The following is a 27,602-nucleotide window of genomic DNA, read 5'->3' as shown; positions in this document are numbered from 1 at the left end:
CGTCCTCCTCCCATCCCCCACCCGTCTTCCTCCCGTCCCCCCTCCCATTCCCCTCCCGTCCCCCATCCCGTCCCGCCCCCTCCCGTCCCTCCTCCCGTCCCCATCCCCCATCTCGTCCCCCTTCCATCTTCCCTCCCATCCCTCCTCCCATCCTCCTCCCGTCCCCCATCCGTCCCCCTCCCGTCCCTCCTCCTGTCCCCCTCCCGTCCTCCTCCCGTCCCCCTCCCATCCCCGTCCCATCCCCCTTCCATGCCCCTCCCTCCCCTCCGCCTCCCGTCGCGCAGGCGCCGTGCGCGCCGCTGAGTCAGGGCGGCGGGGAGCGCCGGGGCAGGCCTGGTCGGGGCGGGGCTCGCGCCTGCGCAGTGCGCGGCTTCGGGGCGGGGCAGGTTTATAGCCGCCGAGGATCAGCTGACGCTCTGCATTGCAGGCTGCGGAGTCGGCGTCGCCATGTACACCCTCTGCCTCCTGGCCAGCCTCCTGGGCGCGGGTAAGCCCTGAGACCGCCCGCCCCCGCCCGCCCCCGCCCGGTCGGGGAGGGGATCCCCGCAGAACGTGGCCCACCCGTCCCGGAGCGGACCGCCCGGGGCCTCGCTCCTCCGTTCTCGGTTGTGGACGAGGGGCGCTCATTGCGCAGGCGCGCCCGGCGCTGCCACCTGCGGGCGCGGGGGCTGTGGGAGGGGGCGGGGGCGGGGCCGGGGAGTCGCAGCCTCTCCCGCGGGGGTCAGGTTGGGGGCGCCCCCAGGTGACCCCTGCTGCACCTGTGCTGTGCTTGGGGCCGGGCGCACGTGACCGAGACGGGCTGCAGTCCCGTCCAGCGGGACCCATTCTGACCTCACTTGCCCCAGTTTTTAATAATGTTGAAATTGCAGGAAGCACATTAAGTATGTCGTCTGTGTTGATGTTTATCTGTACCTATATATTTGCCCTTGGTTCTGCATCTCAAAGATGATACGGCGTTTTGTGGAGATGATTTTGCAATGAAGTTCAAGTTTAAAGGAGAGCCTTTAAAAGATCTTGCAAAGCCGCTGGCCCGTTTTAGCAGCGGCCTTTATCTTGAGGAAAATGTATAAATACGTGAGAAGCTGTGATTGCCCTGAAATGCTATTGAAATTGTTGCAGGCTATGAAGGAAACACTTGGGAACCAGCTGCATTGCTTTCCTGGAATTAGGATCCCTCCTGCCCTCCCCATGTCACTGTGACCTTTCTCAGTTTCTGTGCCCCAAACTCGTGCCTTCGCATCATAACCTCCTTTAAATCATCATAGTAAAGGAAAGTGAGTGAAGTTGAGTCCTTAGCAAACTTCTCTAGTTTTATAGTCGTGAAGCCAGGTTTTAATTTGTATACGGAGAAGATCCCAAGTCTTTCTTCCCCCTTTTTTTCCAGGTAATACAGCTTACAGAAAGGAAATAAACCTGATCTTTAAGGCCAACCTCCGTTTCTGTTTCTCTAGTTAACTGTAATTAGGGGCTAGCTTCCATTCTGTCATGCAGCTATTCAGATTTTGATAAACAGTAATAAAATAGATGATGGAGTTGACGAAAAACCAAAAAGATAAATAAAAATAAGCTTGTATAGTTGAAATAAGTTGAAGATGTTTTTTCTTGTGTTAGCTTTGAGTGCCTCCCAAGAATGTGTCTTGACCTTAAACGATGCTCTTACACTTCTTTTACTTGTATGCTGTGAAAGGTGATCTGCTTGTAAAGATTTTCAATTTTATAGTCACTGAAGAAAATGTATTTCTCACTGGGGTTGATCCTTCTTGATATTCCGTGGTCTGTAGAATAAACCAACACTAGTCTCTAAATTTTCTGCACGGATTGAGAGAATGACTTTTTGTTCCATATCAAACAGTTGTTCCTATTGGCAGTGAGTCACTCCTCACAAGACCCTGAGGAATTCTGAATCACTCAAATCACCACAAGGGGACTTGTTTCTTTTGAAGTGTAAAATCCTCCTCTGGTATATTTGGGAGTATGGTTAACCAGAATATTTGGTTAATCAAGGGACCCTCTCCCTTTCCCTGAACACTTGAGTAAATGGGAGTATGTTACAATTATAGGCCTTGTTCTAACCTTGCTGTCTGGCCTTTAGGATTACCCCAACGTTAAGAATTTCTTTTCTTTTTTTTTTTTTTAAAGATTTTATTTATTTATTCATGATAGTCACACAGAGAGAGAGAGAGGCAAAGACACAGGCAGAGGGAGAAGCAGGCTCCATGCTGGGAGCCCGACATGGGATTCGATCCCGGGTCTGATCCCGGGTCTCCAGGATCGCGCCCGGGGCCAAAGGCAGGCGCCAAACCGCTGCGCCACCCAGGGATCCCACGTTAAGAATTTCTAGTGATGACTGAGTTTGTTAGTGAAGGTGTGTGGTGACTGAAGCCATCCTCTGCTCTCTGAGAGGTTCTTAGAACTTGCCATTCCAGCATGGCGCTACTGTAGTACAGTGTCATCCTGAACCTGGATGAGCTTTGTTGTGAGTTAATAATGATGTCCTGGTGATTATAGAGACGCTTGGTTTTGAGGGTTTTTTTTTTTATTCATCCCATGGTCCTGTGCTCTTCCCCACCTGATAAAGGAAAGTAATGGTATATTGAGAAAATTGGAGAGCATCTAATCTAATTTCTTTGTAGGTAATGAAGACACTGATGTGCTCCCAAATCACAGGCTGTTTACTGGGGAAGTCAGGATCAGAACCCAGGGCTCCTGGCAGTGCTTGCACTTTCCATAGCCTTCCGTCAACACTTAGCTTTTGTCACCTGAAGGGGTTGTAATTTACATACTGAAAGCATGCACATTTTAAATGTACAATGTGATGAATTATCACAGAATGAACATAACCACTGTAAGCAGCCCCCAAGGTCAAGGAATAGAGAACATTAGCAGCATCTAGAAGCCCCTGTGCCTCACCCATTTGCTACCCTGTTACACTTGCAAAGGAAACAACTTAATTAGCTTCTAGCACCATAGATGTAAAAATAACTTTTTGAACTTTCTGCAAATGGAATCATATGCGAAGGGCATATTGTTGGGTGACTCCTCGTGGAAGAAGCAGGGCTAGTATTAATGAGGTGGTATGTGTAAAGCATGTGGCGTGGTGCCTGGAATGTGGTATGTGCTTAGTGAAGCTTAGCTGCCCTGTTACTGTCCCTTGTGTAGTGGCTAACCAGGTAAATGCTATGTGCCCAGTGTTGAGGCAGGTAGGCTCTCTGGGGATGCTAGGATGTATTATGTGTACGTATATATTCATTTGATAGCTTATGTTTATGGTGATTCACGAAGTAAATTTATGGTGCAGTCTGCTGAATATCAGCAGAACTTCAGTTTTCACCTGACAGGAATTTAGAATAAATCCCAGTTCTCAATTTTCAATCATTAATTTTATTCTGAAAACAATAATGCAGTTAATGAGGGGTTTATTTGTATTAGCCAGTCAAGGATTTGGTAAGTGCTTTAATTGCATTTGACAAGTTATATTTAATACATTCTACAAGTGGTTCTTTAAGTGGAAGTATATTGGATTGACTGGTCTGGGTTTTTCTAGATCAGAGGAAGGAGAAGTAGTTCCTCCATTTTCTTGGTTTGTGAAACTGGAATGGCCAGGCTGGGACTTGACTAGATGGGGAAGAGGGAGGCTGGACATGGTGCTGCTGGCTGCGGAAAGCACATAATGAGGCATGGGAAGCTCTCTAAGCCAAGACCTTGCCACTTGGGCAAGTGTGTGCCACAGCTTTTGGAGACAGTCTTCTAGCATGGTCATTCTAGATTACTGGATGTCAGGCTCAGAGCCTTGCTCTCTGGCTCCTGTTTGATTCTGCCACCAGGAAGGAAGGAAGGACAGGATTTTCTTTCTTTTTTTTTTTTTTTTCAGGATTTTCTTTAAACCAACTGAAGGGAATACTAATTATATTACCTTCCCTTTTTCCTCCCCCCCAAATAGTTTTAAAACAGTAGTGAAAAATACAGCAATTGGGATGAACAGTTTGGTTCTTGCAAGGTACTAGGTGCTTTACTTTTTTTTTTTTCCCCATGAAGACCAAAATTATGTCCTTGGGTAATAATTTGTGTACTGAAAAATAATCTATGTAAACTCCATGTTTTCTTAGGGAATTTATAATTATAATGGGATTGAGAGGAAACTGGAAGAGAATTTTATCATGTTGCTGATACTATGTTGATGATTTTGGACAAGTTACACTGTACTTCCTCATCTGCAAAATAGTTACTGATCATTCCTATCTAATAAGGTTGCTATGAGGCTTTATTATTTTGCTCTGTAGAATGGCATAGGTAGTAGGTACAGTAAGGTTGGCTGTTATACCATGAATAAAATCTGTATCATGTTTGTCAGTGTCCTTGTTGTACCTGCACAAGCAATTCTCCTCTGCCCTTAATTTTGTGATATTCCCTAGCCTCATTCATTTCAGAGGTCTTATATTTAATAAAACCATTAAATTGAATTAGAAATGTGTGTGCTGTATGTAATTATTGGGCAGGAAATCAAATAAGGGTAGGTAGTCTGCAGTTAAGAGGGGGTGGGAGTCTACTGTAGTTGCCAGACTTGGTTTAATATGAGATCAGCCTTTATCAGCACCTCAGGGCCTCTGTCCTGGTAATCTGAGTATTCCTTTTCTAGGCTCTTGTTACTACCATGGTACTTGTTTAAGTCCCCTCATCTGGTTTCCCCATCCAGAAAAGGGGAGCGAACTGTTGAGATAATAGCTGCACACGCTGAACAAGTCCAACCATGTAAAAATTAGGACAAAGAGTGTGTTTCCTTCCCTCCACTGTCCCCCAGACCTTTCCCAGAGATAGCCTGGTACCAGCTCCTTTGGGAGCCTTTCTGAGCAACGTATAGTTGACAGTGTGTGAGAGTCCCCCTTCTCTCTCTTTTTTTTAAGCCACAAATGGTAGCCTGTTACACCAGCTTGGTCTTTTTTCACATGTAGAACATTGTAGGCCTCCAGAAAAGTGGGAGAATAATTATAATGAGCACCCATGTATGCAGCACTTGGTTAAGAAACAGGGACTAACAAGCTCCTCCTCCTTTTTTAAATAACCACCTTCCTGGGCTTGTTATTTAACATTTCCCTTCAGGTCTTCATCCTCTCAAGTGTATGACCTTCAACAGTATGTATAGTATTGGGTATTTTAAACATTTTACGAATATTGTATGTATTCTTGGGTTTTTTCTTTTGGCTAGTGAAGTTCATTCATGTCAATAACCTGTAGCTCTTTCATTTTCACTGTGGTACTTCATTTATGTCATACTTTGTTGCTAGACATTTAGATTATTTCTAGATTTGCTTTTATCTTAAACTGCTTCTATAAACTTGTGCACATGAGCAGACATTTCTCTAGGTCTGGGGTCTAGGTTTGATGTTGTCAGACTTTAAACTTTGCCAATTTCGTAAAAGAATGAATAGGGTTGCGTTCTTTTTAAATTTATACCTCAGAGGCCATTTCATGCTAGTACAGATAGACCTATCTTTTAAATTTTGGGATACTTTTAGATTTAAACAAAAATTAAAAAGATAGTATGGTGAGTTCATGTATACCCTTCACCCAGCTTCCTCCACTGTTAACATCTTATATATTCACTTGTATACTTGCCAAAAGAAAGAAGTGAACATCAGGACAGTGTTAACTATGTTGCAGACTTGATGTGGCCTTTACCAGTGTTCCCACTAATCTCATGTTTCTGTTCCAGGATCCAATCCAGAGTACCATGCTGCACTTAGTTGTGTCTTAATCTCCTCCTACCTCCCAGCTGTTTAAAAAACAGTTACAGAGGATTTCATTGTATGCATGTGTCAATTTAACTTCGTTGATGAACATCTTTTTTTCAGAAAAGAATGAGAATCCTAATGACACTTCTGAAATTTAAAATTGAATCCTAGCTGTATTTAGACAGATAACTGCTTTTGACAAGAAATTACTTTAAGGGATATTTCATAAATTAGATTGAGGGAGATACTAGAGAAAGTTCTTTTGGCCAGTCTTTGTGATGTCACTTGTCACAGTAAAAAAAAAAAAAAAAAAAAAAAAAAAAAAAAAAAAAATTCCTGTACCAGTGGTGATGGGATGCTGTTCTGCGATTGTAGGCATTGATACCAGAGGGTCACAGGGCTTCGGATCTCATGAGGATTAAAACTTAAGGTTTGGTGGCAGCCCGGGTGGCTTAGTGCCACCTTCAGCCCAGGGCATGATCCTGGGGACCCCGGATCCAGTCCCACGTTGGGCTCCTTGCATGGAGCCTGCTTCTCTCTCTGCCTGTGTCTCTGTCTCTCTTCCTCTCTGTGTCTCCCATAAATAAATAAATAAATAAATAAATAAATAAATAAATAAATAAATAAAATCTTAAAAAAACTTAAGGTTTGTCTTATGGGATTGCATGTTATCTAGGTTTTGGCTGCCTTTCAGAGCTCTCTCTTCCTCTTCCCTCCCACGCTCAGTCTCTGGTGCCTTATTGTAGCTCAGAACCTTTGCATTTTGTATTCCACCTGCCTGGACCCTCTTTCTCTTGAGATGATGCATGTGGATTCCTCCCTCTACTCAGTTGTCTGCTCAGTTGTTGCCTTCTCAGTTCCCCACTGCTCTGTCCAAATGGCCATGCCATCCTGCTCTAGTTTTGTTTTTCCTTTGACCTTGCTGCATTTTTCTTCATTGCACTCACCACTACCTGGCATTCTGTGATATGCGTATTTGTTGTCTTGATCACTTGGTATATCTGCAGCTACGTGACTCTGCTCGCCTGTAATAGGTGCTTAGATTTGCTAAATGGGAGTGTGAGGTACAGCCAAGTGGATTTCAGCCCAGGAAGTGCTGGTAGGTTAATTGCACGAAACTTCAATGTTAGTAGTGCCAAGTCTTTGTCACAAATAAAAACATCTTTTTAAAAATTTACTGAAAATAGTTTTAAGAGTTTGTGTCTTGGAGTTGACAAATTGGCAGTGAATGTGAGCTCAGATGAAATCTTGACCAGTTTATGTCCAGATTAGAGGGGCCCACAAACCTATTGGAAGGGGTGTTGTGTAGGCAGTAGAGATATAGGAGCCTAACAGAACTTAGATACTCTGGTGGCTGTGATTTGTGGTAAATCGGAAAAGGGAACTAGCTATAATTTGAGAAGTAGTTTTCTCTCTGTTGGTTTTCAAAAATTGGCTGTTTGTAAATGGTGGCTCTAAAGCTTTTTGGTGTCTGCATCCCTGTATACTCGTGAGTTATTGAGGGACCCCAAAGAACTTTTGTTTATGTGGGCCCTAGCTATCGATATTTATCATCTTATATAAATTAAGCTGACAATTAAAAAATAATCCTTTAGAAATGGTAAACATGTTAACGTATTACAGTTTTAGTGAAAAAAAAACTTTTTTGAAACACAAACATGGTAAGTGAGAAGAATGGCTTGTTTTACCTTTTTGCAGTGTTTCTAATACCTGGCTAGATTCTCTGCTGCTGCTGCATTCAGTGTGCTGCCATTCACCTGCCCTTTGCCTCCAGAAAACCTCCACTGCACATTTGGGAGTAAATGAGTGACAAAGGCAGCTAACACCTTGGCATTACTACTGTTATGACACTTTTGAGCTCATAGACGTCCTGAAGGATGATTTAATCCTCCCAATTGCCCTGTGAGGTGAGAGCAACTGAATCAGAATGCTAGGGCATCCTAATATCCTGCCCTAATCTATGCTGTGGTCTGAAGTGTAGATTTTGACATTTCAAATGAAGGATGGTATTCCTGTTCCTAAGGTGAGTCAAAAGTAACCTTTATAGTTGACATATTTATATGTATTTGAAACTTTTTAGTTAATGATCTTGTGGGACAGGCTCAGAGCACTGAAGTTCCGTATTAGTGGGGTTTGCATGAAATCTTTCTTAGCGTATTATTCTGCAAGTGTGCCGAGATCACTCAGCCTGCTAGCAGGGATGGGGTACTACAGCCCATGCCAGTTTCTAGCTGACTGAATCAACTTCTGTGCAGCACCCGGGCCAGAACTAGGACCATGTAGATGTGATGCTGCCCTCTGCCTGGACCTATTCATCTGACTGGACCCTGAGCAGTCTGGCCAAGGGCTCATTTCTTCATGGTCCAATTGTGGCAGCATCTTATCTAAGGTAATTGAAGTTCATCTCTGATCATTACCTGATAGGTTTGATACTTGGAAGAAGAGCTTTGCTAGCATATATTGGATTGGAGTGCTATCAAACGAACTAGGTAGGAATTTCTCTTCTCCAAATTAATTATGCCACATTGCATCACCTTTATGCAATCTAAGAGGTTTGCATTCTTGTCCTCAGTGTCTCAGTTAATGATTGCACAAACTTATTTGCCTGATGACTCTCTTGCTTTCTCCGTGTAGATCAGTTTTTTGTCCTGGAATGGTCTTGTGAGAAAAAATTAAGGAGCAAGAGGAGGGAAAAATTGAGGGAGAGGGGAAATAGGGAAGAACTTTTGTCTTAGATACACAACTAATGGCTTACTGGGGCTGGAGGTGATGGGCGTCAGCCAAATCAGCTCATTACAGATTTCTTTTGTAATAAGAGCAATCTTTGGGCTTTACTTCCTTCAGATCAAGGCAGGCTGCTTTTGAGCACATGCTATTCTGAATGATTAAATGGGCAATGTTTTTATTCTACTCTGCAGAATGTTTTCAGAAGCAGGATCCTATGAAGAAGAGACAGGTCCCTCTGCCATAGAAGCCAGCTCTCAGATGGAGCAGTTGGTGTTGAGTGCAGTGGTTTATCTCCTGCAGGATCTAAGTGCATGAATTCCGAGAAATGTCTGAATGCAGGGAGCCTGAAGTAGATGCTGCCCCTCCCTGGGTCAGCCTGTCTTGGTTGCCTAGCAGCCTGACTGTTTCCATGGTGCTCCGTTACCAAGGCGGCAGATCCATTGCCCTGCGGAATGTCTGCTCTGATCATTGGTACTGCAAAGCTGCTCGTATTTTCTTTTATTCTTTTTTTGGTAACTAGACTCTGAACGGTATTTAGCATATGTTATCTAAGATATTTACTGGGAAAAACAATGGATAAAAGAGTAAGACTGTTCTAACATATGGAATATAAGGTGCACCTTCTAGGAAAGGTGGTCCCCTTCATTCTGAGAGTGTTTTTGAAAACCTTTGGTGGCTACATTGTGTATGTAGGCTTTTAAATATCCTTACAAAGACTTGTTATTTTGGGACTCTTCTGGTAGATGATTAAGCTGGTATTTATTTATTTATTTATTTATTTATTTATTTATTTATTTTTTGATTTTTTTAATTTTTATTTATTTATGATAGTCACACAGAGAGAGAGAGAGAGAGAGAGGCAGAGACACAGGCAGAGAGAGAAGCAGGCTCCATGCACTGGGAGCCCGACGTGGGATTCGATCCCGGGTCTCCAGGATCGCGCCCTGGGCCGAAGGCAGGCGCCAAACCGCTGCGCCACCCAGGGATCCCTAAGCTGGTATTTAGTAAGGCTTAGGTTTGATTTGAGATAAGAGACTTAGAGTAGTAGTGGCTTAAATACAATAGAACCATCCCTAACCTTCCACAGGAAGTTCAGGAGCCGACCTTCCAGGGCTAGTGTCTGGTGAGAGACTGGGTCCTTGAGGTCTAGCCCCTTTCTTCATGAGTGCTAAAGATCCAGCCATCACACTTGTGTTTAAAGGTGTGAGACTCTACTAGCATCCCATTACGCATGTGGCTTCATGGCCAGACCTTGCTGCAAGGGAGACTCGGAAATGTAGTTTTTTAAATCTTGGCAGCCATGTGTGTAGCTAAAAATCCTTAGTTCTGTTCCTGTGAAAGGAGTGGAGAGTGGCTATAGGAACAACTTGTCTCGTGACCAAACCGGAGTTCCTCGCTTGGGTTTGCAAGAGAGCCAGTCACTGAGACATCAGGTTTGCAGCTAGGGAGGAGTTTGAGAGCTAGCCAAACCAGGAGACAAGAGAGCAAACCTTAAATACTCTTCCCTGAAGGGGGAGAGAACATGTTTTTTTTATAATCATAGGGGTTGAGGTTACATATATTGATGAAAAGGGCAGGGACACATTTCCTCACTATTCATGAGGAAAGGTGGAGTATGTGCATTGAGTAAACATATATGTGACCTATCCCATGTTCATTTTGGGGTGGGGACATAAAATTAAAATGAGGAAAAACTGGGATCCTGATGTCAGATCGGTCATCTTAGGAGCAGAAGAGGGTCTAGGGGTTATATGCGATCTCCGAGAGCCCATATGAACTGGAAAGGGTCTCTGCTTCTGTCTCAGGTAAGGAATGCAGGGCCTGGCTTATTCCTAGGCTGGAACCTTATCAGTGACCTTCAGCCCAGGCCTGTGCAGGGACATCTAGTGTATTTGTTAGATCTGAAAAGAAACAACAGTTGATTAGGGAGAAACAGGCCTATTAAAAACAAGCTTTAGATTTCCTGATAGTTTCAACCTTATTAACCCTATGGGATACAGTTTGTTTCTGCCATATTGGGCAGTAATTATTCCTGAAATTGGTGGTAAGGTTTAATTTTTTTCTGACTTTAAAAGTAACATGGAGAAAAATTATACCATGTTATAAAAATCAGAATGTGAATGCCTTCAGTTGGTGGTTCTTCCTCTCAAGTCCATCATTAACGATTAGGTGTGCTACTAACTGAGCTTCGTAGGTACCAGACACTGTCCTTTCTCTGCTTTCTCATTGATTTTCACAGAATTCCTGAGAAAGGGCACTCTTTTTTTTTTACCCTATATTTTCCCCACATGATTGTGGCCTAAGTAATTGACCAGTTCTTGGCTTTAGTTCGTAGATAGCAGAGCAGGGGGTTTCAGTCAGCCTGGTCTACTCCCCAGTATGCAGGGCACCAGTCATTTTGTCATACACCTCATCCTTCCAAAAAAAAAGAGGTTTTTAGGGGGCTCTATAGAAGATGGGTTCCAGAAATAATTTGAAATATGACAACTATATCAGGATTAGAGGAAAATAAGCCCATAGCTCCAGTGCCATGAATTATTGAGAGCATTTCATCTGTAATGTTTTTAGCACTTTGCTGGGCACCTCTCATTCTTGCTCCTGCAAACCTCTTATTCAGCACATAGCGTCAATTCCCGGGCTTCTAACAATAGAGCCTATGTTTCCCTCTGTGTGACTAACCGACAGCTTCTGAGGATTTGAGATATAACTCTCTAGGTCTTTGAGCTGCCAGTTAAGTCCTTGATAAAATGCAGAGTAAACCAACAGAATAGCTTGGATTCTGCTATTAGTGGGAGCACCTGTTTTGGGCAAGGAACTGGATCAGGGAAAGGTCCTGCTATTGTTTACTACAGGTGGTAGTGATGATGAATATCACTTACTGGACTTCTGTAGCATACTAGCTCTGCCCTGTGTTTTACAAATATTGGTTAATTTGTATAAACTCCTAGGAGTACTAGTAATAAGCCCATTTTGCAGATTGGAAGCCTGAAGTCTTAAGGTCACCTGACTAGAATTGGTGGAGGCATGATCTGAGCCCTTGACTGTCTGATTTCAAAGCCAGCCTGGTAGGGGAGCTGAGACAGTGGATAATTGAGAATGCCAGAGAGATGCTCATAAAGGCATGATGGCTGAGAGATGTAATGTTCTGGCAGTTGAAAGTGTGTAACTGTGTCATTGTGATTCTCAACAATCCCACCAGTAGCTACATCTTTATTTTACAGATGAAGAACAAGCTCAGGACAGCGATTGGGTGAAGGTCATTTATTTGAGTGGGACTTGGAGGCAGATCTGGTTTTCTTTTCAGTATCTCACATTTGAGAAACATTTCATTTAGGTGGTGGGTCAGTTACCTTAGATTTCTCTATTTCTAAGCACAGGGTTTAGTTTCTTTTTGGAAAAAATCATCACACCTAAAACAACATGGCTCTAGTGAGTTCTCCCTGCCTTCCAGGCTCACTGAGATTTTTTTTTGTGTGTGTGTCCATGTAGAGTCTAGCTGCCGTAAAGCCCATTTCTGGTGTAGCTCATGGCAGCCGATCTCAATACAGTAAAATTCCATCATAGCCTATTTTTTTTTTTTTAATAAATGATCTACATGTGAGTTATTTAGAACATGGCTATTTTCTTCTAGGCCTGGGGAGTCAAAAGGAAACACAGTGCACCCATCCCTTTGCTAAGGAAATACAATTGAAGTTCTGTGTCTCAAAAAACAACACAAAGCCCGTCTTTCTTTAAGGAAACTTGCCCATAGGGTTTTAGTGTCTCTGAAATGATAATTTCTCTGATCTCTGTTGTCATTGAGAGCTCAAATGGCAGGCCTCAGAACTGAGGGGGGCTAGTGCCTGGTTTGCCATGAGGAGTGTTTGTGTCTTATATTTAATTAGAACTCTCGAGGAGGTCAGGCACACACATTCTAAGAACTTTCTTAGAGTTCAACTTATTGTCTCAAAAGAAGGAAGTTGGTATTTGGGGGCAGAGTGTGGGAGAATGAGAATAGATATGAAAGCTTTGCTGAGAACATGTTTTGAGAAATAACTCATCAGAAAGTGGTTTAGGATATTTTTTATGTATTGGTTATGTATAAACACTGAAAATGTCATTTGGCTCATTCTTATAGGAGTGAAGATGTGTAGCCCCCAGAGGACTTCTAGTCCTGCTCATCACGCAGGATTTCTCTTCCCACAGAATTCCTTGGAGGTTCAGCATTTTGTTTCTGCGCGGTTCCTTCTGCTTTTGGAGCAGTCATCATCTAACGAGGCAGCCCATTCCCTCTTTATAACCCTGTGGATGGCCCCTACCTCGAGCCGTCGTCTGTTTCCCTTAACCTTTACTCGCAGCTCTGCTAGCTGGGTCTGAGGCCACACAGCGGATCTGCCCCCGCGTGATAGGTGGAAGGCCTCCTTCCCCTATGAAAATAGCATTGTTTCTAAGAGACGTTCTCTCTCCCAGCTAACACCTCCAGTCTTGTAGGGGCGTCAGGAATGGTGTCACGCGTCCTCACCCTCCCAACCTGCTGTGCTTGTCTCTGACTCTGGGAAGCAAAGCACACAGGTGTGTTCTTTGTGCTGCCCCTCAGCGGGCTTGTGTTCACATTTACGTTTAACCCTCTGAGTTTCGTTTTCCCAGCTGTCTGTTCTTGTGGAATCTTTTTGTTAGCTTCTCTCTGAGCCTTGGTTGCTACTGCTTCTTGCTTGGAATTTTTGGTGTGAGCTTGCATTCCAGTTAGATGCCCCGTCATCTGAATCCCCCACCTCCTTTTGTCAGTTCTGCTCTATGATGCCTGGGTTTTTAAGACACTAGTGTGAGCTGTTGCCCACAGGGTGAGTTTTCACACAGGGATGACCTCAGATGAGGTCGTCTTGGTTGGGCCTGGGGTCTCTCTGTGCAGCCTGGCTTGGGAGAAGACAAAGATTTCTCTCCTCCTTTGGAATGTTCACGAATTCCGTTTTTCTCTCTCACCCAGTCTTTTGTATTTCTGTTTTTAGGGGCCAGTTCAAATTTTGAAGAAGCTTCCTCTAGCTCCCCTATGTGGTTAGTAATTTTGTTGCTCCAGGGCTTGTCATTCCCTGTGTTTCTATTAACATACCACCATTTCTTCGGGGCCTGTCCGGTCCCACTGTGGAGTCAGAGACCCCAAGTGTGTCCACCTTGTTCTGCTGTTTGAGTGCACAGTTCTTGGCCCAGTCCGTGGAGTTTGGTAATCAGCCTTCATCTTCATGGTTTTCCCACTTGGTTGGAGAAGAGCCATGCTTGCTTTTAGAGCCTTCAGTCCACAGCTGGGATCTGGACAGGTGTAGTGCATAAGAGCTCCCTGAAGTGGTGTGAGGATTTTGTGTCTAAATACATTTTCCGGGAAAAGGATTCATGTCTCAGTAGTGTTCTGACCCACTCTTTGGCTCCTTCACAGGGGATCAGGTCCTGAAATAAGCACCTGAACCTTCCCCAGGTGGCTCCCTGGCATCACCCATGCTTGCATTTCTGCCTCACATTACCAATCCTGAGGATACACAGTTGTTTCTTTGTAAATACACATTGGGTCATTTTAGGACATCAGATTTGTTGTACACCACAGACTATTTGTATAAAGTGCAATTTTAAAAATTTGGCTTTAGGTTGGAGATACATGGGAATGTCTTACTGAGAATTTAATTTCTAGGAGCTGGGAGTTTAGTTTCATTTCTCATTGTCCATGTAATGTGTTTTAGGTTGACATTGAGGACATCATAGGTCTAACAGGTTGCCCACCGTGCATTTTACTTCTGAAAGTTCTGAGGTGGGCTGTTGAGTAACAGTAACTGTTGAGGTTGGGAATGACTTGGCTGTTTGTTAGCTGGATGGATCACAGATAACCAGCTACCAGAAAAGACTTTTAGTCCAGAACAGTAGCTAAAACTGGTAACAAAGTCATTATAGCAAATGATTACTGTTTCAAGTTCCTTGAACTAGTGAACAAACTACAAAGTATTCTTGCCTCTCAGGCCTAGCATGGTGCATCTTCCTCCCCAAGCCTGATAGATTTTGGCCCTTGTGGCCAAATCCTGGCTGGATGGTTGGAGAAAACCCCCTGGGTTAAGTCCTATTTGACTGCATATTTGTGAGACTGGAGATGGTAGTCGGGCCTTATGTAGGGAGGGCTGCTCACTGGCCCTGCCTTTCTCTCTCAACCCTGTGTGGCTCTAGTCGGCTATTGTCCCCCGCTCTTTCTTCCTGGCTTCCCTGTGTCTCACTCTGCATTCTTGGCTCATTTTTCATTTTGTAGCTTCCTGTTATTTTTTCCGATTCTTTTCTTCCAGTTTCAGGTAGAACCAGTTGGTGTATTTTGGGTGCTTCTCAGAATTCTCCAGGGCCCTGTACCTGGAAGGAGCATGGGAGGCGCTGGTGGAACCTGTGGGCTTTGTGTGCTGTCTGTGATGACCCCCACTTCCCAGAACCCTGACCTACAGCCCAGGGCTGGCCTCAGCGTAGCGTAGCTACGTTATAGGTACTAAACTCTTGTGAACCATCTGGGGATTAGTATGAAATCTGCTGCATGTTTCCCGTGGAAACCGGAATCTAAGCCAACAGCTGTTGGAAGGTGGCCAGTTCAGTTGTGTTTGTGAACTGGTTATGGATGTGATTTTTGCTACAAAGGGGCATGAAAGGCTGTGACCTGGGTAGCCGATTAATAATCACTGCCGGTGTCTGAAAGGGTGCATATCATCTGGCTTAAGCTTTCTGCGGACCTGTGACTCAGTGTTTGTGTGAAGAGTTCGTGGAATATAGCTTTGACCACATTTCATTGCCCTCTCCTGGAGTGAGGGCACCTACCAACCCCCGTGTTTTGTGTACTGTGTGTGCGTTACCTGTCTGTAGGATCTCTGTGCCTTCTCATTGGCTTGTATTGAGCTGCGTGACTCCCGAGGTTCTCCATCTGTTTCATGGGTAGCTGTGGGCTTTCTCCTCAGACTTGGGCCTTGTGTTACCTATTTACAGCAGAAGGTGGTTTCGCCCTACTGAGGTGTTTGCTGGAGTTAGCTGCCTGCACCGACACCCGTCTTCACCCGTCTTTGTGTAACCCGATGGAATCCATTGTTCTCTAGCCCAATTGTTGGTCTAGAGGTGAGGTTCCAAAGTCAAGGTTACTATAGACCTATTGTAAGAAACATAAGTACTTTCAAGGCATTTTATAAAATATTTTTGTAGAGTTACTCACATACAACATAACACTGGGAGTTTCAGCCAACCACCCTGCTTTGTTATTGTTTTTTTATACAACTCCTACATAATTTCCTATTCTTGGGTTTTTTGTTCTATTTGATATATAATTTTATACTTAACAGCTACATATTCTTTTTAGTAAGAGTATCATTAGTTTTTCCTCTCTATTTTTGGCCATTCAAGTTATATCTACTTTTATTTTTAGTATTGTGAATTACATTTAATAAATATATTTATGCATATCATATTTTGCCTCTTGGATTGCTGTATTTCCTTAAAATCTATTTCTAGAAGTGGGTTACTTTTTTTTTTTTTTTTTTTAAGTAGGCTCCACACCCAGCCTGGATCCCAATGTGGGGCTTGAACTCATGACCCTGAGCTTAAGACCTGAGCGGAGATCAAGAGTTGGATGCTTAACCGACTGAGCCTCCTAGGCGACCTTGAAAGTGGATAACTTTTTTGAAGAGGGATTTTTTTTCCATTTTTTGAAATCTATTAATATATTAAAAAGTCCTGAACAGTCACAGCCTTACAAATGTATATTTTACTACAACCTTGTCACTTTTTCCCTCCTTGGCTAATTTAACTTTCAAAATATGGCACCTGGGATCCCTGGGTGGCGCAGCGGTTTGGCGCCTGCCTTTGGCCCAGGGCGCGATCCTGGAGACCCGGGATCGAATCCCACGTCGGGCTCCCGGTGCATGGAGCCTGCTTCTCTCTCTGCCTGTGTCTCTGCCTCTCTCTCTCTCTGACTATCATAAATAAATAAAAATTTAAAAAAAAAACAAAAAAAAAAAACAAAATATGGCACCTTCTTGCTGTAACCTGTATTTCTTTGGTCCTAGGTGACTTGTACCTTTCCTGTGCTTTCCCCTAGTTTAATTTCTGTGCTTGTGACTGTTGCCTGAGTCCTTTCTTCATTACCACAGCAGATGCCATGCTGTGCACCTGACTTTGAGTAGACACATGTTCACCGTATCACGTTTGTTGTGATACCAAAGTGGATTATGGAGGATTCTTTGTTAGTAAATTTGTTTATGAGCATGTGTTCACAAAGTTAGATTTGTAAAAGGGCTCTTCTACTAGAATGTTAAGAATCGTTTTTGTAATAAGGATATGAACCTTGTTTTCCCTATAGATTAATAAAAAACTTAATTTGTCATTCTACAGGAGTTTAAAATTTTGTATAATCTGTCAGTGTTTACTCCTTTGATTTCTTTTATTACTTCATGGAAGATTCTTAAGGTTCTAAAGATTAAAAGGCCTGGTACAGTTTAGAAATAGTTTGAGAGGAAAAAAGCAAACCAGATAAATTAGTCCCTCTCAGTCCTGTGACTTTGACTGAAGGTGATCACCGAGCTTCTGGCCTGGAGCCAGTGGCGCTGTGGTTTGTGTGGCACGCCGCTGGGTGAGGGGCCGTGCCGCTGTCCAGCTCAGTGCCTGGGCTAGTCCTTCCCCCTGGGTAGGTAAGTGAGGTGGGCTACCTTCTCATGATGGTCTTTCTTTTAGCTCTAGCCAGCCCTGTCCTAGGCCTGAAAGAATGTACCAGAGGTTCGGCGGTGTGGTGCCAGAACGTGAAGACGGCGGCCGATTGCGGGGCCCTGCAGCACTGCCTGCAGACTGTGTGGAACAAGCCGACGGTGGTAAGTGCCACTGGTGCCAAGTGCCACTGGTGCCGTCCTCCATCTCTTCATATTGGCTGTAGCTGTTGCCATTTACCAAGTGCTTTCCCTTGCTTCGTTTGCTTCTCACGGTGGCCCTGCGAGGGAGGCAGGACCTGTTGCAGGGTGGACCCATTGTAGTACAGTGGAAACAGTCGCAGAGAGGTGAGGGTTCTGTTCCCCCGAGGTCACTGGGTCTCTTGGAGGCAGAGGATGAGGCCTGCCCATGGCCGCCACTGTGTGCACACCATGCCACCTCCCGGGCCTCTGGGTGCGCCACCTCTCCGTGCCAGGTGAGGGACCAGGAGGTATGCAATTTCTATTCCCAGGCCTGGATGCGTGGGCAGAGCTCCATCCTTGGTCACTCCAAAAAGTAGATGCTAGGGGTGCCTGTGTGGCACAGCCAATTAAGTATCCGACTGTTAGTCATGATCTTGGGGTCATGAGATTGAGCCCCGTGTTGGGCTCTGCACCCAGTGTGGAGTCTGCTTGAGTTTTTCCCTCTGCTGTTCCTCCCCGCATGTGTGTGTGCATGTTCTCTTTCAAATAAATGAATATATCTTAAAAAAAAAAAAAAAGTGCTAAACTTTTGAAGTCCTTCCCCACTTTTTGGCATTTTTCACCCTCTGCCTCTCAGGCAGATCACTAATTCAAACCCTAGAGTTTAGTAGCTATTTAAAGTTTTATTTCTAGCTATAGCCAAACTGGAAAAGACGCTGATTTTTTTTTTTTAATATAGAACACTTCACAAATTTGCATGTCATCCTTGCTTAAGGGCCACACTGATTTCTGTATCATTCCAATTTTAGTAGATGTGCTGCTGAAGTGAGCATGATGCTACTGATTTTTCATCTAAATGGTGTTAAATATAGCATATTAATGTGGAGCTCTCAATACTCATGGAGAATTACTCCAAGATGACAAGGCTCAAGTGCATTCTTCCTGCGACCTGACCCCTCTCAGGAGATGGCTGAGCTTTGCTGGCCGTACCAGCTGATTGCAGAACATGCTTGTGGCTCGCTCTGCGAGGTGCCACCTCCTGTGGCACAGGCCCACTTTGCCTGGATTTCCAGATCTAAAACTTGTCACTAGTGGCTGCAGGTGCTTCTTCTCTTCATTAAGAGAAGAACAATTAAAAACCCTGTTCTTTTAGAAATAGTGTCTGAATTCGTCAGGCCTCTACCCTCTGTGGCCAAAATTACTTTCTGATTTGGTTTTCAATTTACTTCTCATCTTGTTTTTAACATGATTTCTGCTTTTCAAATTCAGCATGTGACAAGGGGGAGGGGACTTCTGCTCTTTCTGACAGGACAGTCTCATGGGTGCCTGAATCTGGTAGTAGCCTGATGAGGCCCAAAGGTTCAAATTGATTTTTTTTTTAAGTTTATTTTTTACTTGTTAGTGCGCAAGAGAACCACAAGCAGGGGGAGGGAGAAGGGAGAAGCAGGCTGAGTGGGGAGCCGGACATGGGGCTTGATCCCAGGACCCTGAGATCATCACCTGAGCTGAAAGTAGATGCAGTAAGGCTCAGCCACCCAGGTGCCCTTAAATTGATTTCTTTCAATGCAGTTTAGTTCACAGGTCTTCCTTCATCTCACCCACATGTGTTAGTTCCTTCCTTCTTCATGGGGTACAAATCAGTTGCCCTCAAGAAGGGAGCTTCTCACGAGCCTCAAGAAGCAGCTAGAGTCTCCATGTCTGGGGCCACATAGAGCTGTGGGTGTTCAGGCTTATCAGGGGATAGGCACGCTGTTTTTAAGCTCTGGGGTGGTGACATATGGCTTCCAGGTGAGCATACCTGCATCTGCATGGTGGGAGGTGGATATAGTGCAGGAGGTAGTGCCAGTGTCTGCTTGGGCTTCTCTGTCCCACCCCCCTTTTACTCTGTGATACTGATATTGGCCCCAGGTGACCGACTGACTTTCTCTGATTTTTTTCACCCTTTCAAGCCTCAGTTTCCTCCTGGAACTGCTGTGAGCATTAACACGACATTTGGCCTGTGCCATGTGTGCTGAGGTATAGAGGGTACAAGAAAAGGGTATCTACCCTGTAGAAGCACAGTGTTCTGGTCAGTCCCATCTGCTGATTTTTCCCCTGTGGCGTCCTTGTACTTCTCATCTAGGTTGAGGAACCAGGCTGTGCCAGTGTGGCAGACATCCCTGGGTAGATAGGACAGAGGCCAAGGGGCTTTTCAGCTGTAGACTTATGTCCTACAAATATGGATCTCTCTCCCTCATGTTCTTTCCTCTTAGAAATCCCTTCCCTGCGACATATGTAAAGATGTTATCACTGCAGCTGGCGACATGCTGAAAGACAATGCCACTGAGGTGAGCCATCATGAGTATGTGTGACTACGTATGAGCAGTGGCTGTGTGGCCATGTGTGTCTGTTCCTTCAGAGATCGCTCTGTGGCTTTGGGGGTCTAAAGAGGAATGGTCTAAGTCCAGGTAGGAAGTAGTTCAGATCTTCTGAGCCACATACTTTTTCTGTCCCCCCCCCCCCCCCCCATCCTTTAAAAATGTAAAAACCATCCTGTACAGCTACGGGCTATACAGAAACAGGCTGTGGGAGGTAACTTGCTGTCCCTGACTTTGGCATGTAAATGCCCAGGGTTGATGAGGATTTCTGTATTGCTTTTTGCTATCTTTTAGGTCCGTTTTGGCCATTTCTGCTCAGAAGTCCCTGTGCCCTTGAGACTGTAGGTCAGAGTAGCTTCATTTTGAGGAATGTCTGCTTTTTGCCTATTTATCTGATGGAGCCACGGCCACCCAGTGGCCCTCTCCCAGGCCTCTTCCCTGAGGCTGCTGTCTGTTGGGAGCTGTGGAGGTCCTCTGCTCTCGTTGTTTGCAGAGCAGAAGTCCATCCTGATCTCACCCTTACCTGTATCCCCTTAGCAAGAGATCCTCGTGTACTTGGAGAAGACCTGTGACTGGCTGCCTAGTCCGAACCTGTCTGCCTCGTGCAAGGAGGTGGTTGACTCCTACCTTCCAGTCATCCTGGACATGATTAAAGGACAAATGGTATGTGGTGGAGAATACTGTTCCTTCAGGGAACTTCTGGGGCCCTGGGAGGTGCCAGACAATGATTAAAGCGGAAAGTCTTTTCATGGATTTGGTTTTTCTCAGCAGCTTATTGCTACAGTTCTGACCTCTGAGATGGCTTTGGCCCAGCAGAACACTGTGCTTGTAACTTTCAAGATTGAGGGAGAGTCCAGGAGATGGGAACTTGGAGAATACTGAGGGAATTGTAAACTGCTGTAACGTTCATATATGTGCCCATTTGCTAACTCATGTCACATCTTTAGCTCTCCCTTTGAGCATACAATTCATTTCATTTCTGTGATTTTTATCCTGAGGAGTAATTGAGGGAATGTACTGGTGGGTTGAGCTATAGCAGAGTTCTGCCTGCATTTTTTGTTTTTTTTTTTTTTAAATATTTTTTGTATATTTATTTATATGATAGTCACACAGAGAGAGAGAGAGAGGCAGAGACACAGGCAGAGGGAGAAGCAGGCTCCATGCACCGGGAGCCCGATGTGGGATTCGATCCCGGGTCTCCAGGATCGCGCCCTGGGCCAAAGGCAGGCGCCAAACCACTGCGCCACCCAGGGATCCCCCTGCCTGCATTTCAAATAAGCATCTACTGTGCATAAACCAAGTGCCACTGCACAGGTTGGGTTTTCAGCAACAGACAAGGGGCTGGGTTTTGTGGTATTTGGAAAGACCTTAAGAAGGTCATAAAAGACCTTCCTTTTAAGAAAGAGGAGGTGCTTAAAACACAGGGTCAGCAGGCAGGAGTGTCCTGAGACTGGACAAAGGTTTTGGCAAGGATGGCATGGGTCACACCATGCAAGGCTCTCTTTAAGGATTGCAAGTGCAATAGGAAGTTGTTGGAGGGCTCAAGGGGGAGGAGTGACATGATCATAGGTGCCTTCTCTAAAGGGTTCGGTCTAGCTCCCACCAGTTGGGAGTTGGAAGAGGGGAAGCTGGCGGGACAGTCTGTGTGAGATGTGTTGGAGCGGTAGAGATGGACAGATGCACATTCTGGTTCAGAGGAGAAACGGGCTGGACCTGCTGATGGAGGGCAGGGAAGGAGGGAGGAGTGAGGAACGTCTTCCAGGTTTCTGGCTTGAGCTGCTAGGAGCAAGGTCGGGGAGCAGGTCCCCTCCATTTGCTAAAGTGGAGATGGAGCGGGGAGCAGGTCAGGTGGTTTTGTTTGAGATGCCTGTGAGTCGGGCCAGGAGGTAAGTACAGGGCCTCATACAGGGGCACCAGCCGATGGTTTTGTTTCCCTCCGGGGAGAGCATTTCCAGCTGGACTTCTTTCCCTACTAGAGCCATCCTGGGGAGGTGTGCTCCGCTCTCAATCTCTGCGAGTCTCTTCAGAAGCACCTGGCAGAACTGAATCACCAGAAACAGCTCGAGTCCAATAAGATCCCGGAGCTGGATGTGGCTGAGGTGGTGGCTCCCTTCATGGCCAATATCCCCCTCCTCCTGTACCCTCAGGATGGCCCCCACAGTGAGCCCCAGCCAAAGGTAAGGCCGTAGGCCCAGCCACCACGGGCCCCGTTTTTAATTGGATTACAGATGAGACGTGAGAGGGGCAGAGAGTGTGTGTGTGTGTGTCTGTCTGTCTGTCTATGTGCATGCTTGTTTCTCAAACTGGGGGCTTTTTCCTTCATCTGACACTGTAGGTACCTGAGCAGCCCTTCAAATGGTTGTGCCATGTTAGTTCTGAAGAACTTGGGATATTTAATATATGCAAACAGTTCTCTTTGTTCCAATTAAATTTTTTTGAAATCAACGCTTAATTGATTTTAAGTCTTTTGATAATTTTAGAGCCTATAAAAACACAGAGCTGGGGCACCTGGTTGGCTTAGTTGGTGGAGTGTGCAACTCTTTGTCTTGGGGTTGTAGATCCAAGCCCTATGTTGGGTGGAGCCATTACTTAAGAAACCACCAACTTTAAAAACCCAGAACTGAGACACTCTCTAGTGCTGTGGTCATGAGCACATGAGGAAATTTTCTTGGGAATTTGAAGCCTCTGTTATCATAGAAGTATGCTGTGTTTACAGACTTCTACCCCCCCCCAACCCCCCCCCTCCCCCCCGTCATTCTGTCTCTGCAGGCTGGTGGGGATGTTTGCCAGGACTGTATCCAGATGATCACTGACATCCAGACTGCTGTAAGGACCAACTCCACCTTTGTCGAGGCCTTGGTGGACCATGCCAAGGCACAGTGTGACCTCCTGGGGCCTGGCATCGCCGACATGGTGAGCCTTCTCTCTTCATGCACAGGAGGATGTTCTGGGCCAGGGAGCTTGGCTCTGGAGATAGGCATGGAGGAACTGAGAAAACTTCAGTTCCTGAGGTACTGTTGTTTTAAGTTCCAATCTCAGGGCTTTGAGGAAGAGATTGTTTATACAACTCCCATTTCCTTTTTCCCAGAAAGCATCTGGGAGAGTTGGTGGGTACTTAAATACTTTGTCGGTTAGCTGAATTCATGTATGTAACAAGATGCCTGGAGTAAAAAATAGTGGAAGGAGACCACTTTCGTGAAGTGAAGATTTTTTTCCCCTCCCAGTCACTATATGTATAAGAAACCACACTAGATTCCTTTATAACCTCCTTTTAAAAAACCTGGCTGTTACATATTCATAATTCTAAGTGTGCTCTCCTCACAGCCAGTGGGGTTGTTGTCCATGGGAAGCCCTGTAGGCTGGCATGCAGGACACCTTCCTTACCTTGGTGAATGTTAGTCCTGCAGGGTAAGAAACTCATTTTGTTAGGTGCTTAGAAAGTTTCACTTCTTGGATCCTGTTCGCATAATCACATGCCTGTGAAATTAATAAGTAAAACCAAAATGCTAGTTTTGTACCTGGCAGCAGGGAAACCTTGGCAGGACTGGATGTAGGGAAGCTGGTGATGATAACTCCATGGGTCTGGGATCGTAGAGCATCCTTCTTGGATAGGAATGGCTGGTTCTGGAAGCTCTGGGTTCTTCTCTGTTGACTTCCTCTGGGCAGGAGTCTTGGCTTCCTTGGAGTATCTTTGTACATGGCCATGTTACCTTGGCTTCCCCACTTCAGCCCTGCCTGCAGGCTATTATGCACTTTGACTTTCTCACTGTGGAGGCACCCAGTGTAACCAGAACTAGTCTGTGAGGGTCTACAGGAAATACCTAGACGCGGATGAAAATAGGTTGAGCTGAAAATCATCCTAACTTGGTTCCTCCTGTGTTTAACTTTATAATCTTGTCCGGGAATCCATGAGTAGGTTTGAAAAGTCATTTCAGGTTTGTAGCAGCGTGTCTGTAGCCACATTCAGAATTGCTCCTGAGTAGCTGCTCTGTGACCTTTGGGTGACTTTGGGCTGTAAAAGGAGATGGGAGGACTTCATCTCTTCTAAGGGCCTTTGGGACACATTTTCAAAACATCCTAGCACACCTTTTTCTACAAGGCATAAGATAAATTGCCATCTTTATTTCAAGATACTTGTAAGACTCTACTCTTGGAAACTTGATAGTCCCCTGTTGACATTGCTAGGAAGGCTGGGATTTTGGTGTGTTACTAACTGCCTGTTTCTCTCTCCCCAGTGCAAGAACTATATCAACCAGTATTCTGACATTGCTGTCCAGATGATGATGCATATGGTAGGTGGCAGGGGAAGAAGCTCCTTGTTAGCATTCTTTGTCTCACACTTTGTGATCCCAAGGATTTTGAAAATTACATGGTTTAGTTTTCCTTTTCTCCCTTCAGATAATAAATTGAGTCAAAATGAACCCTTCTGACCATTAGATTCTCTGACCACAACTCAGTACCCCCTCTTTACTTTCCCCAGCCAGGGGAAAGGCTGAAGCAGCTCAACCCCCAGGTGGTTTTCCTGGTGGCTCGTTGGCCTGTGCATATGTGAGCTGACCATCAGATTTCTAGTATCTGGCTTTCACCCTGGGATCCATGGGAATAGTCTGCTCTGTAGCTAGGCCAGGCCTGAGAATTGCTACATTGCAGCTTGAATTTAGAAGTGCAGGGAGTCCTGCCGGTCAGAGTCGGTCCTGCACTCTGCAGCAGTGTTAGCTGTAGCTGCTGCTTAAGCCTGTAACTCCTGCACTTGCTTCTGATGCATCCAGGTGGCAGGGGCGTCCCTCCGTTGTTAGAGGTAGAAGATACTGATTGTGGAAGTAAGCTAGCTAGCTCCATGCAGAAAACTGTGCTACAGAGCAGGGTGGTCTGAAGAGATTCTTACGTTGGGAATGGGCCCTGGCTTCCTGGATCTGAGCATTTGGGGTTGAGGAGGTGGGTTACACTTCTTGTCTCTCCATCCTGCTGACTTTCTGACTTGGTTGAGACTATGTTGAGTTTGTTCTCTAACCAGGGGTCAGCAGACTGTGGCCTACCACCTGTTTTTTGTAAAGTTTTATTAGAAAACAGTGATGCTCATTCCATTTCTTGCTGCGACAACAGAGTTGCAGAGTTGAGACCTGATGGCCTACACAGAAGATTTATCCTCTGGCGCTGCTGTTAATTGCTCAGGGGCTCCATTCAGGCATAAGAGAGTTAATTTGGGATTATTACACCATACTTTATTCTAAAAATACAAAGATACTCAGCTAAAGTAGGAAATAAAAGTAAGCCTTTTTTTTTTTTTTTAAAGTAAGCCTTTGATTTTGATTTGGTTAAGTGCTTTCTCATCACTAACTAAAAATTTTCTCATTATAAAGAGTATAATAAACACGGATTTTTTTGAAAATACAGATAATACTTCCCAAATCAAAAATCATTTGTGGTTTAAAAAAATATCAGTGAGGTAATATGGTTATATAGTACTTCAGACTTTGTAGTTTGCACTATTGTGCTTACAAAACATTCTTGTACAAAATGATTTTTAAGTGGCTGCATAATCCACCATTTGGGTAGCACATAATTTACATAACCAATCCTCTTTAGGTTGCTTTGAGGTTTACCTTTGGGATCAAAAGCATGATGAACACCCCCCCCCCACCCCCCCCCCCCCACCCCCCCCGCCACCCCTTACTGTTAGATAGATATGCAGATCCTTGTTTCTCCTTCAGTACAGATAACTTGAACTGTAATTGCTGAGTCAAAGGGTAAGGCTTTTGATCTCTTGTCAAATTGGCCTTCTAGGCTTGCATTTGGCTACCTGGGGTAGTTGCCCTGAGGCCTAGGCAGCAACAGGTGTGGTTCAGGATCCCTGACCCCTCGGAGTGTGTTTTATTTTTATATTTTTAATATATATATTTATATTTTTATATATGTGTGTGTGTGTCCGTGTATATATATATATATACACACACACACACATATATGTATATGTATATATATTATTTGGGGGCAGCAAAGCAGAGTTTATTGAGTAATAGTAAAAAGTTTATTGAACAAAGCTCCTGAAGAGGGTGGGGACCTGAGAGATGTACATATTACCTGCCCTGGATGTATTTTATATTATATAGCATACACCCCTGATTTGGGCAGTCCTGTGTCATGTTCCACTTGGCTGCATATCACCTTGCCTTCATGGTGGGCTTAGGCTTCTGAGGATGGAGAGCTCCTCATAACCTGGCATTTTCTGGGACCTGCTGCCCATTGTTTTGAGTATGATTTGGTGTGTCAGGGGCATGGGGATAATGTACAGAAGCTGGACAGTGTGGTCTGTCCCTTGAGGGCCAGAATAGCTCTCAGGGCCCCCTGAAATGGTAGGAACAAGCTAGGATGCCTATTTGTGACTGCAAGTTTTCCCCTGAACTTCTGGTGATATCTTTACGCCTTCATTAACTGATTGTTGTTATTTTAATTTTTTCTTAACTGTTGTGTCCTTTCCTTTCTCTTATTTTCATCTCCGATTTCCTGTTTTTTTGTTCAACAGCAGGATCAGGTATGTGATGGGGAATTTGCTTGTAGTAGTGGTCTGCTGCTTGTTGTAGTTACTTTGCCTTTTTTTTTTTTTTTTTTTTTAATGGCATGATCTGTGTTAGTAGGCTGGTGGGGGAGCTTCTGCCTTTCTCCCCTCTGATTTATCACTTGAGGTACTGGGGGTCTCCTTTCTCCTTCAAGAGGACAGAAAGAGAAGTCAGCAGGGCCTTGGAGTCCAGTTACAAACCAGCACTTAGCTGACCGTGTGCATGCCACTGGCATGATGATGGGAAGTGACGGGTACCCTGGAGATTCCTCAGCTTCCTTAACTGTAGGCCTGACTTTCGGTGGGACGCCTTGTTTCTGTCATGACTTGAGGGAGCATTGCATGTCTTCAGTGCTGTTTTCCATGATCCCAGAAATGCTTCTGCTGCATGAGCATATCATTTGCAAATAGCGAGCAGACTGTTCCCGTCTGTTGGATCCAGAGAGTTGGAAACAATCTCTTGATTGTGGCTTCTGCCCCTCTGGGTGATGGGGTCCTGTAGATCCTGGAGCCACATCAGACGGCTCAAGAGCCAGGCCAATGGTGGCAATAACACAGGGACTTAAGGCCCCAGACCACACTTACTGAGCCAGTGCCTCCTTCTGAGCACTGGTATCTCTTTTTGCAAATTAAGAGTTTTCAAAGGTACTTTGAAATCAAATGGGATAGAACTTGGGCTGAAATATCTGAATTTTTACCTGGGATGTCCCAGGGAGGGAGTAGAACAAAGCTCATCTGAGACAAAGCAGCCACACATCTCCTGAGTCTTTGTCTTTTTTTCTAAAAAGCTTTCTGTGTCTTTGGCCCCATTCTGGTTTTTTCCCCATTCTTAAAGTGTGCCAAAGACAGGATATTTAGGATACTTTTGGATTTCCCAATTTTACTTAATTCTAGAGACTTCTCAATATTAAAACAATGTGAACAATAGCCATGGTCTAGCTGTCTTGCATCACAGGTCTTGTGTTAGTGGTCCTGTCCTGCTTTATGGTTTGGTGGTGGGAGGCAATTGCTCTCAGGCCCAGAGCTAGGTGTTGGTTGCATTTGGTTCACAAAGCATACAAAGCATATATGCTTTTCTCATTCTTGGCACCATCATATTGAAATGGTCAGGATGTCCAAGTCACCTTGTTTCCTGTGGTTTGGTATCTGGGTGGGAATGGGATCAATCTGGAGCTTCTGTGACCTGAAAGAATTCATCGGTTTGGGACATTGGGTATTTGCGTGTACTGGGTTTGTGCAATTGTAAAAATAGAATGTAGTTTTCAAAAAAGTTCATCATTTTTTCTTAAATGATCCTGCCAGAGGGAAGCATTTGGCTTTCTGTTTGTGAGCCTGGTGGTTCCCCTTCTAGAAAGATCATGCAGTTTGTTTACTA

At 44.8% G+C, this 27,602-nt stretch overlaps 1 protein-coding gene, 1 long non-coding RNA gene and 1 other non-coding gene across 5 annotated transcripts in view; 2 read left to right on the top strand and 1 right to left on the bottom strand.

Annotated features, from left to right (window-relative positions):
• The first annotated feature begins 327 nt into the window (after positions 1-327).
• The window catches only part of LOC112651180 (prosaposin), a 33,119-nt gene continuing 5,844 nt past the window's right edge, over positions 328-27,602 (top strand). For both annotated transcript variants that reach the window (XM_025434135.3, XM_025434133.3), the window contains exons 1-7: positions 328-487; positions 17,163-17,296; positions 19,567-19,641; positions 20,209-20,334; positions 21,648-21,848; positions 22,441-22,584; positions 23,907-23,963. In XM_025434135.3, the coding sequence (XP_025289920.1) occupies positions 448-487; positions 17,163-17,296; positions 19,567-19,641; positions 20,209-20,334; positions 21,648-21,848; positions 22,441-22,584; positions 23,907-23,963 (777 nt within the window). In that variant the 5' untranslated portion in view covers positions 328-447. The remainder of the gene's footprint in view (positions 488-17,162; positions 17,297-19,566; positions 19,642-20,208; positions 20,335-21,647; positions 21,849-22,440; positions 22,585-23,906; positions 23,964-27,602) is intronic.
• LOC118354498 (uncharacterized) lies at positions 686-17,156 on the top strand. Of its 2 annotated transcripts, none has more exons than XR_007410147.1 (3): positions 686-7,636; positions 7,985-8,118; positions 15,981-17,156. It is a non-coding gene; the product is annotated as an uncharacterized LOC118354498 (long non-coding RNA). The 2 variants fall into 2 exon arrangements; XR_004815090.2 differs by lacking the exon at positions 15,981-17,156 and adding an exon at positions 8,648-15,960.
• On the bottom strand, positions 18,044-18,147 carry LOC112652037 (U6 spliceosomal RNA). The gene has a single exon (XR_003131206.1). It is a non-coding gene; the product is annotated as a U6 spliceosomal RNA (small nuclear RNA).

Source organism: Canis lupus, chromosome 4, assembly GCF_003254725.2.
Source record: "Canis lupus dingo isolate Sandy chromosome 4, ASM325472v2, whole genome shotgun sequence".
In the NCBI taxonomy this organism is placed as follows: Eukaryota; Metazoa; Chordata; class Mammalia; order Carnivora; family Canidae; genus Canis; species Canis lupus.
Note: the sequence above shows the minus strand (reverse complement) of the source record. Positions and strands in the feature narration are given on the sequence as shown.